The sequence below is a fragment of the Dicentrarchus labrax genome, unplaced genomic scaffold (assembly GCF_905237075.1).
Source record: "Dicentrarchus labrax unplaced genomic scaffold, dlabrax2021, whole genome shotgun sequence".
NCBI lineage: Eukaryota > Metazoa > Chordata > Actinopteri > Moronidae > Dicentrarchus > Dicentrarchus labrax.
The window spans coordinates 18,312,478-18,331,796 of NW_026136706.1; the positions used below are offsets into that span (position 1 = coordinate 18,312,478).

At 41.1% G+C, this 19,319-nt stretch overlaps 1 protein-coding gene across 4 annotated transcripts in view; it reads left to right on the top strand.

Moving 5' to 3' along the window:
* Positions 1 to 19,319, top strand: part of myo16 (myosin XVI) — a 100,046-nt gene that overhangs the window by 65,346 nt on the left and 15,381 nt on the right. For all 4 annotated transcript variants that reach the window (XR_007885207.1, XM_051403472.1, XM_051403473.1 and 1 more), the window contains exons 22-30: positions 2,627 to 2,779; positions 3,289 to 3,489; positions 5,072 to 5,147; positions 6,319 to 6,515; positions 7,650 to 7,730; positions 9,490 to 9,695; positions 16,891 to 16,993; positions 17,754 to 17,850; positions 17,949 to 18,222. Coding sequence is in view for 3 of the 4 variants with exons in the window: in XM_051403472.1 (XP_051259432.1) it covers positions 2,627 to 2,779; positions 3,289 to 3,489; positions 5,072 to 5,147; positions 6,319 to 6,515; positions 7,650 to 7,730; positions 9,490 to 9,695; positions 16,891 to 16,993; positions 17,754 to 17,850; positions 17,949 to 18,222 (1,388 nt within the window). In the remaining variant the exon portion in view is untranslated. The remainder of the gene's footprint in view (positions 1 to 2,626; positions 2,780 to 3,288; positions 3,490 to 5,071; positions 5,148 to 6,318; positions 6,516 to 7,649; positions 7,731 to 9,489; positions 9,696 to 16,890; positions 16,994 to 17,753; positions 17,851 to 17,948; positions 18,223 to 19,319) is intronic.

Sequence of the window (19,319 nt, forward strand, 5' to 3'; positions counted from 1 at the left end):
TAAAACAAACAGCAACAGTTACCTAAATTATTTTAAATTAAAGAAACTGCACGATTACACAGAATGTTGTTTTGTGGTCATACAGTAAGCTCAACTGCCAGTTATGTTATCAGTATTCAGCAGTCTGGCTAAATGCATGAGTAAATCCATCCTGTATTAGCGCTCAGTGCACAGCAGTCGGAGCCTGAAAATAACACACCAATAGCTTCTCCTTAGAGAAGTAGTAGTATTTAGTGAGGTAAAATAAAGGTATTTTTAATATACAAAGATAGATTTCTGAAATATGGGAGTTTAATTAAATGGGTTTTTTTCTTTCTTTTGTCAGATGTCTTTTTCCCCTTACCTCTCGTGTGTATGTGAAACTGTCTTTACTGTATGTACTTTTGTACATGGAGGGATCAGAATGTCATTGATGCTTGGATGTTCGGTTGTTTTCAGTATGTCAGTGGCTGCGATTACATTTCAAAGTGTACAGAGTACAACATGTGCAGCTCCATACAGCTCACCTGTTATTGGCTGTTAATCTGCCATGTGCCCATCAAGCATGCACCGTTAATAGACTTCTCCTTTGTAAGAGCAGCAGGGACCAGGCAGACAACTCTGTATATCACTGTGTGTGTGTGTGTGTGTGTGTGTGTGTGTGTGTGTGTGTGTGTGTGTGTGTGTGTGTGTGTGTGTGAGAGAGAGAGAGAGAGAGAGAGAGAGAGAGAGAGAGACTTTTGACTTTGAACCCTCCTTTATTAACATATTAACATGTCTACCAACAAAACATTACAGCTCCGTGTGACACACTGAAAAACGAAAAAAGGAGAGAGAGAGAGAGAGAGAGAGAGAGAGAGAGAGAGAGAGATGTCTTATGGTGTAATTCATAGTGCTCAAGAGGCTAAGTGCTTATTCCTGCTACTCAGAGCTTACGTTCCCTCCCTGTGGAGCTTCCAATCTCCTCCCAGCTTTTATTAATTCCGGTGTCTGTTTGGATTTGTGTGTGTGTGTGTGTGTGTGTGTGTGTGTGTGTGTGTGTGTGTCAGTAAGATGTCAGTGGCCTTACTCTTCCTTTCGATGATCTCTAATCCAAGTGGAAGTGAGAGATTGCGTGACCTTTCCTCTTCTGGTCACGCCGAGAGCAAGAGGGGAAGAGGCTAACAAAACGAGAAAAAAACAGAACCTACTGTATCTCAGACAGGCTGTGGCATTGCCTCCTACCTCAGACATCTTCACCATTGTTGCTGCTGAGCTGACTATTTATATCATATTTCTCCAAATCACTCTCATTACCCACCGCCCACAGAAAAGAGAAGAGGAGGAGCAAGGTCTGGATAAACAAACATGATGATCTCTTAACGTAGATGTGGCACATCAGTGACAAACAAGCCCTCACACTATTACATGTTTGTACACACATATACACACACATGCAGACGTGTATGCAGGCATGCTCCACACGCGCAGCGTGATCAGGGTCATTAGTGCTTGTTAATTAGAGCTGTGTTTGTCAGGGGTGTGTTGTACCTGCTCAGCACTTTGCTAATGAGCTAACTCAATCAACCACCTGCTGGGACTAAGCCTTTAATGTACCCGACTAGCTTGCAGACAAACACAGATGAAAGAAAAACAGGACTACAGCCTGCCTGCACCAGAGAACAGCACACCTCTAGATCAGCACTTCTCAATCAGAAGACAAAATGTGGGTCACGGCACTCTTCTGACACAATCACATGATGGTGCCTAAAGAGAAAAACTCAACTGTTTATTAATGATTTTCACACTTCCAGCAAAAGAACATTCAGTCTTTTCAGTGACTGGATAAATCTCTGTGCTCAAATAAAGCTCACATCAATACAACATCAATATTTTTCATTTTCACTTCATTTTTGAGATGGTCATTATGAACTGACCTACATTATCACGTGGCTTGCACATTTTGCCCGTCTGGCATCTATTTTCATGTTAGATGTAAAACAAGTTAGAGTACAAAGGACAGATGAATCAGATCCTAGGTTGAAAGAGGGACACCTCACTAAAGTACAAGTTCATTCCGAGGCTACAACACAGGAAGACTTTTTTGTGTACCACTTTGTGACACTTTTGGGTTCAGGAGAAGTTTAAACAGGCCTGCTGCTGTAGTCTGCTGTCCTGCGTTGTTCCACTTCATATTCCATGTTCCTTCTCATTACATCAATGTGACAAGTCACATTTGAGTGTCCCCTTCAGAGCCCCACACTCCTGCCAGAGAAACCCATTTGATTGAATATTCCCTGTGCTGTGATTGGTTGACTGCTGGGTTAGGAAGAGTTCATGTTTCCCAGCAGGAACACTTTATCCATATTATACTGGCATAAAAAAAAGCCCTACATGGGGACATCCGTTCCTGTGTATATCATGCATGAGGTGTTCCTGTAAATAGTTCTCATGTTGTTAGGGTCAGTTGGTTATTTGAGTAGTCAGTTCATTTTTGCCCCATTGGCTTTCTGTTTGTGCCACAGCAAGTTGTGTTTGACACTGTATTTGTGCATTTGTGTCAAAACAAACATACAGCAATGCGTCTCTGAGGAGGAACAAGCCTCTGACTGAAGTTTATGTTTCCAGGTTTATGTGTGTGTCTTAGAGTGTGTTGTGTGCATTCCAGCTGTGCGTGAACATGACCAACGAGCGGCTGAGGCAGTACGTCTCTGAGGTGCTATTCCAGCAGGAGCAGGCTGAGTGTCTGCAGGAGGGCATCGCCATGGAGACCCCACGCTCCCCCGGCAACCAGCCAGCCGTTCTGGACTTCTTTCTTCAGGTACTGTACGTTACTGGTTTAGACCAGTGCAGTCCAGTTTGGTGTCTCACAATGTAATTCAGCATTGCAAGCCCACCCAGAGCCTTTAAATCACACAGCTAAATTCAAATTCTGACAATTTCATCACTTGTTTTACTTATTTTTTCCAAAATTATAAACCGTTAAGCAAAGTCTATTTTGAAAGTGCGGATGTGTAAAAAATAAAAGGACTGGTGGTAGCCTAGTGATTAAGATGCGAAGACCATGTAATTGCAGCATGTCCCCCTCAGTTGCAGCCAGGGATCTTTGTTGCATGTTACCTTTCACCCCCTACGTTCTTTCTCTACTATCTCTATCAATAATGGCCGAAATGCCCAAAATATGCTATTTGATATCAGAGGGACAATTCCACCCTATGGCGGTCAATAAAAGTGTCATAATTAAAATAAATGATTACTATTATTATCAAGGGTGCTTTGTAGACATGACAGACATAAATAACGTGAGCATCTGTTTTGTACCTCCTCCAGAAGCCTCAGGGACTGCTGTCTGTCTTAGATGAAGAGAGCCAAAGCCTGCGGCCTGCAGAGCAGACCCTGTACAAGAGGCTGTCAACCCAGCTGGACTCGAATCCAACTCACAGCCTCTCTCTCACAACCAAGGACGGGAACGGAAACCCCCCACCCAAAGACCAGGGCCCAGCATTCACTGTCAGCCACTATGCCGGACAGGTCTGTTTGAATTTCCGAGGTGGTAGGGCTAGACAATCAGTCTGAAAATCAAGTAAGATAGGCTCTGTTTCACACCTGCAAAAATAATGTGATATACCGGTGTGTATATATATATATATATATATATATATATATATATATTATTTTAACACCTTGATACCTTACATTAGCTCATTACATCTGTAGGACGTTTTAGGCACTTGAATGGCTCTAGCAAACACTTTTTCAAAACCCCCTTGCCAAGTGTGTGATTTTCTGTTGTTACTGTTTTTTTCAGCCATGCACTTGTATTTCAGGTGATGGAACAAAAAGTTTGTTTCCTCCCGAAGCTGTAACTATTTTCAAATGATTTCCATTTAGCTTAGTTTTGTTTACTGGAGTAAAGTGCGCCAACAAGATTTACATTATTTCTTGTTTTTCTCTCAGCTCCTCTGCACATGCAGCAGTTTCTCCAACATTTGTCTTGTTTATCCAACTGGGCATTTGTTATTAACATCAGCCACCTACCCTTGTCTGTTTTGAATGCACCTAAACAAAACAAGTCAAGAACATGTGCATTGACAGTGATCGCTTGTTACGTAAAGGCTAGGTGGGATTTATTGTTTTACGTTCTACTGCGTGAAGGGGGAAGGCTACAAATAACAGCCTCTCTGATGATTTGGCCTGCTATATATTTGTGTTGGTGAGCTTTTTTGATGCATACAAGTTTACTCTGTTCTCAAACTGAAGAAAGAGAGGAGGTGATGTGATAGGCTACAATTGTTACTCACCCCTAACATGTCTACTTCTAATATATAATAGATGATATTTTTTATTCGGTGAAAACATATTAGACACATATAGATTGATACCGAATAGGAAATAGCTCAAATGTAGAGGAAACTGGTCCATGGACAACCTACCATATTACAGTACAGACTACAAAAAATTGGTGAACCTTCAACTTAACGCAACAATAATTAATTTCAGTAGAGTTCTCACTCGACATAGCCTTGCCAAACCAGCAGCTGCTATACAGAACATAGTACCAAGCTATTTAACACATTTACTTTTCTTATATATATATATATATATATATATATATATAATGTATTATAGTTTATTATATTGTTATTGTGCTATGTGATTGTAAGCTTGTATGAAAGCTTTATGTTTTCTACATTGGAAACAAGTTGACTTTTTTAAAGCCACAGACCCTGAGAATAATAATAAGTCTTTATTTAGATCAAATAAATAGGTTGAACTTGATAAAACACATAACAGTACTCCCATTTATCTGCTTGTAGCAAGCATTATGCAGGGGCTAATTGTAAATAGGAACTTTAGAGTTGTATTATTGTATTGTTGAAATAATATTTTTCTTCAGAAAGGTAGTGCACATTAGAAATGCCATGCTCACAGTAAGAGGGGGAAAAAAAGATATTCTGTTTCTGGTATAGATATTTTCCACAAAAGTGAATCATAATTTTTATGCTACCACATCTTATAGCCGAAGGAGCTTTTACAAAGGCATAGGTCTATGTACATTAATATATTCATATCGTATTAGTAAATGACAATGTATTATTTGTTTCTCCACCAGATATCATATGACCTCACAGGATCGCTCACAAGAAACAAGGACTCCCTTCCTCAGAATCTCTTGTTTACGATGAAGTGTAAGTACCCAATGAATAACATGCATATGAGCACATTGTCGCGTCAGAGCACACTTGATCACAAAAGATTCACTCTTGTCTAAACCAACAGCACACAAAACCAGTCTCTAAGTGCAGTTGTGTTTGTATATGCGTGTGTTTGTTTCACCACATATGCAGCAGACAGCACCGTCTGTGTGTATATTGTCTATAGAAGGTGCCAGATGTGGGGTGTTGTGGTTAACGGGACACAGGCAGTCGTTGTGCGACTGCCAGGCTAGCCTTACGTCCAGCAACCTAATTGCTATAATTCCCATGATGAGGCTAATCTTCTAAAGGCTAGCCCTTCACTCACACTTGGCTGTTGTCCCTCCGTCTGGCCGAGTCGATGCGTCATTGCCACTCATCACATGTGCCGTTTCTACTTATGGATGTCATCCCCTTTCCCACTTTAAATTTAAGCTTTAAAGCTAATAGCACATCCAAGGGATGTATGTAAGTCTGTATGGTGGCAATGAATGTTTTAAATGAGAAGACATATAATGTGGCTGTGTGTAATTAAGTCCTTAAATGAATCCAGGACTTGTGTTTGTTTTTCTTCGCTTAATACGCCTACCTGCCATCATACTGCCTCTTTCTCTCTGACTCTCTCTCTGGCTCTCTCTCTGGCTCTCTCTCTCTCTCTCTCTCTCTCTCTCTCTCTCTCTCTCTCTCTCTATCTGTTTCTCTCTCTCCGCCTTTCAGATGAGAGCCACACACCCACGTTCACACACATGTTGTTTGGCTTTTTTGAATGAGCTCATTGTTGTTGTGGACTGCTCCACGTGTTATCGAGTGGCATGGTCCACCCCCTCTTGTGCTTCACTGATTGTTTACATGGAGCCTAACTTGTGCCTCTTCCCCACCCTCACTCCTCCTCCTCCTCTGATGCTTATTTCCTTCCTTGTTTACATCCTTTACCACTGTTTGTTTCTTTCTTTCTTTTTTACTTACTTACTTACCAACCACCTCTCCTCATTCTCCTCCACCCCTTACTTACCAACCACCTCTCCTCATTCTCCTCCACCCCTTACTTACCAACCACCTCTCCTTATTCTCCTCCACCCCCTTATTTCCACCAATGCTGTTGCTTCTTTTCACGCTTCTTTTCCTCCCTCTCTCTCTCTCTGTGTATGTGTTTTGTGCCCTGCAGCCAGTGAGAGTGTGTTGCTCCAGCAGCTCTTCCAGTCCAAGCTGACTCAGACTGGTTCTCTGCTGCCAGCAGCCCAGGGCCGTGCCGGGTTTAGGGGGCCTAAAGCTGCCCTGTTGCTCCACAGGATGCCATCAGCCTCCCTTGTCACTGCCAACACTGTCCCCCAACAGCCCAGGAGGTACCATGACCTTACCAAGGTACAGTACACTGCTCACTGAGTGGTTAGTGTCAGACTTTACATGAACCACACATGTTAAAAGTGTGCTGCTGCACTGTAGCTCCGGTCAACTCCAAAATACACTCAAGCATCGAGAGGTGTTGATATAATTATGTTTGAGGCAAACATTGGCATCGAGAGGTGTTTTTATAATTATGTTTGAGGCAAACATGGGCACAAAAGGTGCATTGCTCATACTAGCTTCTGAACCTAGATAATGAAATATAAGAATTGATGAGTTGAAGGAACAGTCAGTCACAAAGCGACGCAATCCAACAGGGCAACTGACTGCTGCGCCGATCAATGGAAAAACAGAAATAGTTTTTTTGGAAAAAAAACCAACAGTCTAATTTAAGCTACTTCCCACCACAGTGCTATATATAAACCTCTGGGAATTGGATTTGTTTGAGATAGAAACTCCACAAGCATGCATACACATGCACACACAGTCATGTGATTATACGCTTTTCTCATGACACACAATCATAAAAAAACAAATCACAGACGATATATATATTCTACATAAAAGAAGTCTCATTCTCTTTCAGTACATCCTCCCCTCTTGGTGTCTTTGTCTCCAATTTATCTTTTTTTAATGTTTTGGAAAGCATACTGGTGCACATGTGTGACTGAAGTCTTGCTGGTTGTGTAACCTCATAGGGACTTCTGCCTGCTGTCTCTGTGGCTCATTAGCCATCTACAGGCTTACATAAGACCTCTTTCATCTCACTGAGCTGTCCCAACAGCTTTATATGGTAACATTAGGTAATATTGCTGTATTAAGACAATAAATAATGCTGTAAGACAATAAATAAGACAATAAATGCCATGGGCTGAAGCTGTAAAACATATGAAACAGAATAATAAGGAGTGACAGAGAAATGGACTAATGGGACTGGTAAGTGTGCATTGTAAACATCCAAACAGCACCAAAAACAAAAGGATTTTTAAGTGTAATATTTTGATCTTTTGTCAAAAACCACTCTTCGGTCTTCAGACTTATCTCATGTTAATATGTTGTGATTATGTTGTAATCATTCCATATTCCTCAGTGGCCACTTAAAGTAAGCTATTTCATATTTTATTTCTTTATATTATGACTTTCCATTGTCAGATCTTGAAGAAGAAAGGCTCGAGCTCCTTCCTCCAACGCCTAGAGCGTTGTGGGCCCATCACAGTGGCTGTCCAGCTGAGGGTAAGAACCATTCCCGTCCACCCACCCACCCACCCACATTTGCAGTTTTTGTAAGACATGGTCAGGCCGAATTCTAAAAGATCAAACGTCTGAATCAGAAATGCACGGTCATCAATGAGCATGTTGACTCATTGGTTAGCACTGGTGTCTCAGAGTAAGAAGGTCCAAATCAGCTGGTTGTAGGATTTCTTCTATGTCAAGTTTTCATGTACTTCCTCCCACAAGTAATGCAGGTCAGATGACTGGACTCTAAATTGTCCATAGGTATGAATGTGTTTACAGTGTCTGACTCTATGTGTTAGCATTAAGCCCACTGTGTACAATGCCTTTTGCCCAAAGCATGCTGGGGCAGGCTTCAGTTCATTGAGACCTTGCACTGAATCAGCAGTTTTAAAAATGGAGTTTGGAGTTTAGTGAAGACTCTCAGTCCTTCTGCAAAAGAGTAAGAAATAGGAATCAACAATATTAAGCTACAACTGCATAGCATTGAAGCTGTGTTTGTCACAACAAGCATCTACTGTAGCACATATACATATCACATAACATACATAACAGCTTTCAATTGTGGGGGTAAAGTCATTATATACGTTTGAATTACTGTTTTAATTGCCAATCAGACAAAACCAGTCAGTTCATTTTAACTTTTTTTTTTTACTGAATACCCGTTCCCTACATAGAGGGAACATCTGGATCAGATCTCAAATTATTGCAGGGATTTGTTACTGAAACTTGAGATTTTGTGTGACTTTAGTCCTCATCTCAAGAAATCGCTGCTTATGCATCCTCTTCCTCCACTCCCTCACGCTAGTCCTCAAAACACTACACATTATTCTCACGTATGCACAAAACACAGCCTTTGCAACAATGCAGCCCTAAGACCCATTCAGAGTGAAGTACCGTGATTTCATAACGATATAAAAAAACAATAATATCCAGGCAGTTAGAGGAACACAGTTCAGTGTCTGCTGGTGACGCAAGGAGGCTGAAATGTGGCTCAGAGAAGCTGTACCTTTTGGTTTGAATGAAGCCAGTGTGTTGCACAATCAGAGTTGTGGGCTTGTGGTCAACAAGTCCCTCAGGGAATGGCAGAGAAGGAGAGAGTGGGCTGAAGAATGATGCTGTACCAAGCCAAGCATGAAGCCCTCCACATGAATGAATGAACAATGAACAACAACCACTGTGTGCCGTGCGCATGCATTTGTGTGTGCATGCGCATGTTTGGAGGGACAACGGCAGTGTGAATGCTGGTAGTGACGTTCAAAGATGAGGGGTGAGGTACTGATCATCGTACATATAGGTATGTAGAGCATAGACTGACGTCAGTTTGAGGAATTGCAGACACACAGATGTAAGTGTTTACGCGTATGTGAATGTGTGGGTATTTGTGTGTCTGTGTGACCTTGGATGCAGCATCTGTGAATTCAGGGCTTGAAGAAAAGCTCTCTCACACTCACACCATTAGAAAGAGCAAAGAGCTCTTTGTGTTTTTGTTTCCTCCAGAGGGAAAACACACCCCAAAAAATCAGACCACTTTGTCTCAAACACAACGTGATCTCACTCCCAGTCACTGTGGCTCAGAAATCAAACATCAAAAGGAAAAAGAGAGAGAGCCTCCTTCCCTTCTATCGTACTTATTGTACAAGAACAACTTAAACACTAATAAATGTTGTTAATAATAACATGTTGTTCATTCTGTTATGATTGTAAAATTACCAGTGAATGCCTTCAACTGTATCTCCTTTCTTTTTCCATGTTTCAGAACTCGCTGTCGGAGTTGATCAGTAAGCTGCAGGCTTGCACTCCACACTTTGTGGAGTGTGTGTGCCCCAACGCCAGCGGTCAGTCAGACAGTTTTGACAGCTTCCATGTGTCTACCCAGCTGCAGTACATCGGGGTGCTTGAGATGGTGCGCATGATCCGTTATGGATACCCTGTTCGTCTGTCCTTCCCAGGCTTCCTCAGCAGGTTGGTGCCAGAACATGTTGCATAATTAAGAGCACTGCAACTGTTATAACTTATCCTCTCTGAAGTTATTGTTCTATCTGTGTATTCTCGTTCATTCACTTCAAAGACTCCTCTCCTCTTACAGCTTCTTCTTTTAAAGGAAAGGTCTTAAAGATGGTGGTTTGCTCTACTTCTTCTCTGTCTGTCTCACTGATTTCAGTTGGTCAGATACATTATGCTGCCAGCAGGTCACTGTGATCTCTGTCAGTTTATGTGAAAGTTTGAGCAGGTCACAGTAAGCTGAAAGTTTGACAGAATATGTCTTGTCTACGTGTGCTGTACAGGATCACGTGCTCGCATGCAGACTGACACATTAGCATTGACAAGTCACAGCAACCCTTACTGTTAGAAGCACAAAATGACCTTGAATGGCTTTTGAGAGGAGTCTGTTTGCAGCTGATGAATGCCACTATCACATTTCCCAGGTCAGCCCGACACACACACATTAACCAGTCAATTGTGTGTAAGGTCTCCATGTCCCACACTTGAATGTTTGTCATTATTTCTCCCCATCACCCTTTTTCTTAACTCTTTCACTTTATTCCCGGCTGTCCTTCCCCTCAGTTTGGCTGTTTGTCTCAATCTTTTGCTTCCTGTTCCTCTGATTCTTAGAACCAGTGGAATACTGAGAGGATTTAGGAGGATTTATGTCTCTCTCTCTCTCTCTCTCTTCTTTCTTTTTTCTTTCTTTCTTTCTTTCTTTCTTTCTTTCTTTCTTTCTTTCTCTCTCTCTCTCTCTCTCTCTCTCTCTCTCTCTCTCTCTCTCTCTCTCTCTCTCTCTCCCATCCTCAGTCTGTCTCCTGGCCTCTCTCTCTCTCTTTTTGAGGATAAAGGGATTAACATGAACATTCCTGCCAGATAATAAGAGAGGACAAAGCTGGTCACATGACCCCTCCAAAAGTTTCCACTACCCTGCTGTAAACATCATCACATCACCACACACACACACACACACACACACACACACACACACACACACACACACTTACACACCGTAGCTTTGTGTCCAACATTTGAAATAGGAGAAAATACAGAGATTAAGATCCTGTTTATTTTATTATTGTTTAATAATACTGAATCATAAGCAAGAAGGCTTACGTAGGGAGCAATGGCTTAGATTTCTTGTCCTTCCATTCAGTTTCTAGTAGACTGGTAAGTAACACTTAACCAGCAAAAGGTGCATAATGAAGAATAGATAAAGCAGCTACATAAGCCCCGTAGACTATTCTGCAAATGGATGAAGTATGCAGTATGTATCATTTAGAACATACACCAAGTGAAATAGATGAGTGAACCTCAGTTTTTTTTTCATAAGGGAAGACAGGGAATTGAATCTGGAGAGCTAGGCTTGTGTCAAATGATGAAGTGAATCCAATATAGATTGTAGTGTTGTCTGTCCATAGGCTGCCACCAGCTCCTTTGTGTTTTTGATGGATATACCTTGTAGAGCCAAAACTCTCATTGTTCAAGCTGTAATTGAAAAATTCCTGATGAGCGTTTTGTGAAAGGTGTTTGATAAGACATAAGTGTGTGCGTGTGTGTGTGTGTGTGTGTGTGTGTGTGTGTGTGTGTGCGAGAGAGTATGTGAGTGAGTGTCATATAGTTTTAGGCAGCCATGTGTTGTATGATAACACTGTGTTGGCAATGGTTGTGAATAGTAGATAACTGAGGGTCTGCTGGTCACCAAGGTCTGCTGGTATATGTATTTCCAATGAACTTGTCAGACATAGGTTGAGGTGATGTTGATTGTAATATCGCTCTCAAGCAGCTTGTCTAAGATTGCAGCCTTGTTTCCAGGACTTTTGTTGTATATTTGCATTGTAAAGTAAAAGTTGTTTTTCCTCATGCATGAGTAGAGCTTATCTGTTTAACACTCTTCCAGATCTTCTAGCTGTTCCAGAGAAGCCAACTAATTTTATCTTGTCTACAATCTCTAATGGTAAACATTAGAAAGGGAAGCAGCAGTCTATCCACTCTCTGGGCCCTATCTTACACCTGGCGAAAAGCAGCGCGCAGCCCAAGTGTCATTGCTGGTTTCCAGCAGACGCAGTTGTCATTTTCAAATGTATAAGTAGCAAATGTACTGGGTGTGTTCGTCATAAAATGAGGTGTGGTCAGGCACATTGTTGGCGCACTGCTATCTTGAACCAGTAGAAAGGAATTGCGCCATTGACCAACAAAAAAATCTGGTGGTGATCTAAAGTCAATGGCACAGTATTTTTCTGCTATTTATAGGGCACATTATTCAGATAGTAAGATGTACCTACATAGGCGGGTTCACAACGAGCGTACACTTTTTATATTTTACAGTGACAGCATAGCTCCTCATCAGTGAAATGCATGTGCATTTGCTCATATGCAGTCAAATGGAGTTGTGGATGGGACAGGCATCTCTGTGATTTGGAGTCTATATTTTATTTTTAAAGGTATGAAATGCAGAGCAGCAGCAGGAGGTGGAGAAATATAGTGGTGCACATAAGATCACTAAAGTAGTAGAACAGTAGCAGCTATCAGTCTATCAGCGAGCACAAACACCACAGTTTGCGTGGCTTTAGTCAGCAGGTAGCAGGGGTGCGCACGTACAGTGCTCTCGTAATCACAAACCAGCTAATTTTTTACTTCTTTTGATTTTCTATAATATCTATAACATAATCGACTGAAATGTCCATCAAAATATAGCTATTCAAAACATCCCAATCACTCTCTTGACTTGTAGAGGCTGGATTGATGATCTGCTGGTTGACTGGCAGTGCATCTATGAGATCTGTAACACAGTGTAAACATTACAGTGAAGTGGATAGATGATAATAATGGCTTATTGAATCAAGGCAAGCTACGGGCTATCAGGTCTAACTGACCAGTGCCAATGACCCAGGACAGCACTAGGATTGGCACTATGGACAGCGGCCAAAGCAGAGTGATGGAGAAGGTTCTGTTTTATGTGATATAAGGCCACTGTTACAGACTGTCCAGACCTCTCAAACAAAATTCTTCAAGCGTAATAGGTCCCACATGTTTGCGTTAGACCAGAGAGTAGTAAATGGCTGTTTCATGTGTAAGGAAAGCACAACAAAAGGCAGTGCAATACAGAAATAGTACATTTTGGGTTAGTTACTTTAAAAATGTTACTTATAAATTAGTCGTTACTTGTTGCTCGGTAGAAATCACTATAATCACAATAGAAATCACAAGTTATGTTACCTATTACATTATTTCTGGTAATCCATCAAGGGCTCCTTCCAGCAACTCCACAGCTGCCACACCCACATGTCACTTCTTCCAATTTAACAACGTACAGAATAAAAAAACAGACAATCAACAAACTCCTTGCCTACAGGAATTGGAGATATTTACTGACCAACAACAGCTAGCTTAGCCATGGTGACCGCGAACAGTACTCAAGAATTCTCACTCTCACAGCAAAGCAGCAGGGTTTTAACTCAGAACAACACCTTTCTGAATGTAAGCGTAAAATATGACACAACAAGTAGATAAGACCACTTCTGAGTTCATGCATATTCCCAGTCCCTGTGTCAAACTAACATTACCCAGAACAGATATAAACACTCCCGTCCACCTACTGGCTTAATCCTCGAAATTGTGAAGTAGTACAACTTTTCTGGGATTACAAACTCTAATTTAATTACTGAATTTCGAATTGTAATCCTGCTCATTGCAGAAAATGTAATGCAGTTACCGTTATGCTTTACTCAGGAATGTGTTACTGCCCAGCTCTAGTTTGTGTGCATTGTGCATGTGTGTGTTTTGTGTTCATACAAATGGACCTTTTGAATGTGCCTTTGTCTGACGTGTGTCCCTGTTCTGCTGGTTATACATTAAGGCTGTGGTTAATTTAAGTGGCTGCCACTCACAAAGACACCAGTCAGCTCAGCCCAAGTGCCATTCATATCTCCCTCTCTCTCTTTCTCCCCTCCACTGGGTTCAGACAGAGCCAATGAATGAATGAACACAGCCTTGGCCATGGAGGGAGCTGCTGCAGAGTGGGGGTGGACTACACTGCTGGCTTCACTCTTTCTCACACAATTTTTCATCCTTTTCTCACATGCTCTCTTCTGAACCACCATTTTCTTTTTTTCTTTCATCTTCCCGCCTCTTTTTTCTGCCTGATCCAAACATGTTTTATTTCTGAATTCATTTCAGTCTTTATCTTTCCTTTGTTCTCTGCCTGTTTCCCTTATTTGCACACACACTATCGCAATATTGTCCAGTTTCTTATTATTTTTTTTCCTCTTTCCCTTTGCCACTCTTTCAAAACAGGTCCTGGTCCTTGACTAATCAAAATGACAGGCCAATGAATCAGCCATTAATCTTGAGGTTGCTATATTCTCGTGAACACAAACACATAAGTGTGTACACACAAATAAACACACTGGAACCATGCAGGCCACTTCACTAAGTCAGAGTGGCTGCCTGAAGCGAATTACATTAGTGTCCTGGTAACCAGAGTGATTTATGAGGAAATCTATTTTACTGTTGCTTTTATTTGTCTTTTATGATACACTATGTGTTTTGTGGACGGGTTTATTTTCTGCCAATGTGTAAGGTCAAATACTGCCACTTGAACCTTGTTTCTGTAAATCCCAGCCCTCCATGTCTGTTGCTTTTCTCAGTTCTTCATTTTTATATATATATATTTATAAAGTGGGTGAGACAGGCATCAGTATTCATAGAGCATGTCACAAATGTAGCTCACAAGCATATAGGTCATGTTTTCTATATGGCCATGTCCAAGTGGGTCCTCATTAACTCATTACCACCAATGGCTAAACACGCACATTTGTAGGTTATTAAGTTACCTACAGTAGAGTATCCATCATTCAGACTGACTACTGGGATGAAAATCCATGACTAACAAAGCCAGTAGGCTCTGAGGATGTGGAGCTGAAGGTTTGTCTGATAGGTATCAGCTTCAGAGAGGAAGTGACTGGTTTAAATTCCAGCTGCACTACCTTTACCATCTTTGTGATGCTCAGTAACAGTAGTCAGTGATGGCCCTTTGGTCACAGAGAACCACATCAGCGCCCTGTAGCCCTCGATTTAAACTCTCATCAAAGAGGTTATTTCACTTCTTTGACTCCACATGAAGTCCCCTTGGGTCTTGTAAAAGCAGGGACCATCGATGGTTTTCATATCCTCATAGGTCATGGGTTTACAAAGTTCCTTTGTGTTTTACGGGCCCAGTGGGACAGCGTGTGCTGTCTGTAGGACTGGTATTACCATACAGAGAGAGGGTTAGGAAGAGTTCACACAGACCCTACTTCTGCAAATCAAACATTCACATGCCCTCACTTATTCACTATTGACAACACAAGTGGTTTATGCTTCCAGCCATCTGCTTCTTATATTTTCCTCATCAGATGTGTGACATCATCAGCTGGCTCTGCCTCTCATTGATAACAGAAGAGACTGAACTGAACAACCGATATGAAGTTTTGGGGTTTTTTGTATTTGCTTGGCTGATATTCATTCAGATTTCATTCAGAAAATGTCATAATTGCTGATATATCTGTGTACACACAATATATACTCATACATATCTTACATGATGATATCTAAAAGATTATACTCAAGTTACACTGTGGTGCAGTAAAACCAAAGATGGGACTGAAATAAATTGATCTGAGTGGGTTTGCCCTGTATTATGCCCCCATTTTAGCTGATATCATTACCGTATCACAGTTTATTAGCTTTCTTTGAGATTTGAAAAAATCTGTTAGTTTCTAGATAGACTAATTATATTCACCTCCAGCTCCAAGGCAGAAATACAAGGGTAAACTTTCAAGTTGTCTTAAAAATAAGGAATTGTGTCATGCAGCATCAACATAGCATTCATATCCAAATTGACTTAGTAGTGTATTAGTATTTGAAACATTTTCTTGTGGGTAGAAAATAACTAATGTGATAATAAATGTGAAATATGTTATTGATTATTACTGTTATTTTTATATGTCATTGAAAGCTCCTGGAAAATATGACACAATTATAATTATATTATAGATTATTATTCCCGTTCATTACCACTATATGGTTTATAATATAAATTATTTCTACAGTAACTTGTTTTATTTCTGTGTAGTTAGTATTGTATATGGCTTTTACACAAAAAACATTTAGACATGTCACAGTAGGAAAAGCACAGGTGTAAATAATAAAATGAATGATGGCTGAATTCCATTCAGTTGTTCAGTTTCAGGGTCCTGATATTGTGCGTGTTGGCTGACAACTGTGCTTTTCCTATTATGGCAAGTAAAAATGTCTGCTGTGAAAAACCAAACCTTGTTACTCCACACCTGTATGTTAGTTTAAATTATTACTTGTATAATAGTTACCTAATTTCCGAGTATATGATATTTTTGTAATATAATATCAGGAACATGTATTCTGTTAGTTCTACAGTGAGGGAAGAAATTTGTTTGCCAGTTCTCTGTCACAGGTGGTAATGCTCAAGTCAAAACTGAACAGTGTATATAGACTATTCTTAACACCACACCCAGTTTTACAGTGAGGACCAGTGCAAATGGAAGATTTCATCATTGCCAGAAGGAACACACACTGCTGTACATTTGGTGCCCAGTTACACCATCTTAACCCATTCACTTGTTCTTCTTCAGCACAATTATGTTGCCACAATGTGGCGGCTGAGAGTTCCTGGAGCAGGTGGAAAGACACTAACTGCTCATGAGAATATTTAGTTTTTCTTCCTGTCACTTTTTTTTATGTGGTCCAGGCTTTCAAATTGGCCAGTTTCCCGCCATAAGCCTGCCTCTGCCCCCCTTATGTCTACAAATTCAGACGACATATAAAAACATCAGTTATTTACATATAAAGACCTATATGTTTTCTGACACTGAATTCTGTGTCAAGATTTCTCTTGCTCACTTTCCCTTTCACCCCCACAATCCCAGGCACAAACAAACCACTGTCTCCATCCAGCTGACCATTTATAGCAACGGTTGCCCAGGGCAACACCAATAGGAACAGATGCTTGGCTGCTCTGCCGTATGACCCCACTGACATTTGAACCCATTGTTTCTCAGAAGAGGGGGTTTCACTCTGTTTATTCTAAATTTTTAAGTTCAGCACTCTGATATCTTTTGTCCCTGCAGCTCTGATGTTTTCTGTTTTTATTTCTCAGATATAAAGACCTTGTGATCCCAACTCTGGGAGACAAGAAGAAAATGTCACCAGAGGAGAAATGTCGCTCAGTTCTGCAACAGTCCAAACTCCAGGGATGGCAGGTGTGTTTGTGTGTGTGTGTTTATGTCTTGCCTCTTTTTCCGTCTCCATCAATAACAAAAGATTTGCCAAATGTCTTAATCCCTGACCCTCTATTTGAAAGATCCCATGGAATCTTTCACAACTCGTTCCAGCTGTCCCACCTCATCATCATTCTCCTCACACACACACACACACACACACACACACACACACACACACACAGCAGCAGCAACATGGATCACTCCACCCCCCTCTCTGTCCTGTCTGCCAGACTGCTGTTGTGTCTGAGTGTGTGACCCTACAGGTCCCGCCTCGCACACGCATACACACTCCTCCACAATGCCCAGCAGACACCTTTTCATACAGCCTTCATTTTGCACACACACACACACTCACCACTCCTACAAGTAGTCGGAGTGTGTTGGAATGAATAGTGTCTGTCAGTGGATGTACGTCACCCCACAGTTCTGTGCACCTGGTATAGAGTGACCTCTGTCACGCCCCCCCAAATGCCCCCTAAGCCAAGGAAGTGAATGCAGTGTCAACGTGCAAACCCCATACCCTGCCCACACTCCTCACCCACCCATTATCATACATCATTGCCACATCACTGCTCTCCCATCTTTCAAATAGAAAGTCACACTTTTCTGACATTTCCAGCTGAAGGCAGCCTCACTGGGTCACCTTCTACTCCCAGAAGCTAAGGATGATGGCAGTTTTACTCTGCGTACAACAATGCTTTTGCATGTATGTTTGATCAGATTGTCATTGTGTGTGTAGATGGGCAGCAATAAAGTATTTCTGAGATACTGGCAGGCAGACCAGCTCAACGACCGCTGCTACCAGCTTCATAAAAAGATCATCACCTGTCAGAAAGGTAATGTAAAACCCATGTTGTTCTTTTAGGGTTTGTCTGTCTGTCTTTCACTGACACCTCTGAAGTCTCTTCCTCTCTTCCTCTTCCTCATGTCTCAGTGGTGCGTGGCTGGCTGGCCAGACAGCGCGTTCATCACAGGCTGTCGTTACAGCAGAAAGAGGAGGGTAAGGTGCAGCGTTTCCTGCAGGGGGCAGAAGACATGGGGCTGCGAACCTACGACCAGTTGGTCATCCAAAATGCGTCCGACATCGCAAGAGAGAGCGACCGCCTGCGCTGCCATGGCAACAGCCTTCTCAACACCCTTGGCAACAGCCCGCCACTTGGTGAGAGGCCTGAGCCAGTGGGCAAGGAGGAGGATCAGCCTGTCAGGAGGTAAATTAGCAAACACCATCACAGTCACACGCCGCCATTTAGGTCTAGATGAAGATGTTCCTTTATTAATTTTTTCCCCCATTTGTGTTATTTTGTCCCACTTCCCAGCAAATTTTAATTTGATCAAAAAGTGTTGTTTGGATGATACATTTGCACCATGCTACTTATTACTTCACACTAATGCAACAAAGCAAGACTAAAATTCTCAAGAAAAGGGCTTAATCGGCTGTTACTGTCATTCACAGGATTTATGACTATATAAAGGAATCATTTGCATTTATAAATGTGTATGTGTGTTTCTACGTGTTCTTATGTCTGCGTGACCTGTTTTGTGATTAATTATGTCATTGTATCCCTTTGTGCTGTAGGCTTTTAATTGTACATTTCATGATGGATAGTAAGATAATGAGCTGTGTTATCAGATTGAATTAGTATTGTGTTGCACCTATGGAATGCTATCCTTATCTCCACCTCACTTCATTCTAGTATAACCTATCATGCCTGGAGAAAATTGAATAACCTTTGAGGGAAAAGATAAAAAAGTCATAAGAAGCTCTTTAGAGGGGGTACTAAATCACTTCCCTAAGTCATTTCCCTATTTTTTTTTAAAAAACCTTGTTTACAGGATACCTGAAATGACAATGGCAATTCAGCCCTAATAAACCTGTAAATGTGTTTTTATTATCGTCATTATTACATAATACTGACTTTCATTTCAGCTGTAATAAGGCTTTCTGACAAATTTACAAAATATATGTGTACACTTAAATTTTTAGGATTTGTCTAACTCACAGACACATATGAGTGTTTTGCTTCAAAACATCATTTTACAGAAATGTAAAGCTTTGAAGCACCTGAAAAAGTCAATACAGTGGAAAATTGCGCTATAGCCACAATTGTAACACAAAAATGTAAGAATATCAAAGTCATCACACAATGTATTATAATATTTAAGTTAAATTAAATTAGATTTAAATTAAATGAATAAGCAGTACATGTTGAAATATGAAAAGAAACGTGTGTCCAATGTGCACGTAACATCTTGCTGCTAGGACTGGAGACAGGAGCTCACAGACGAATATACTCACATGCACACG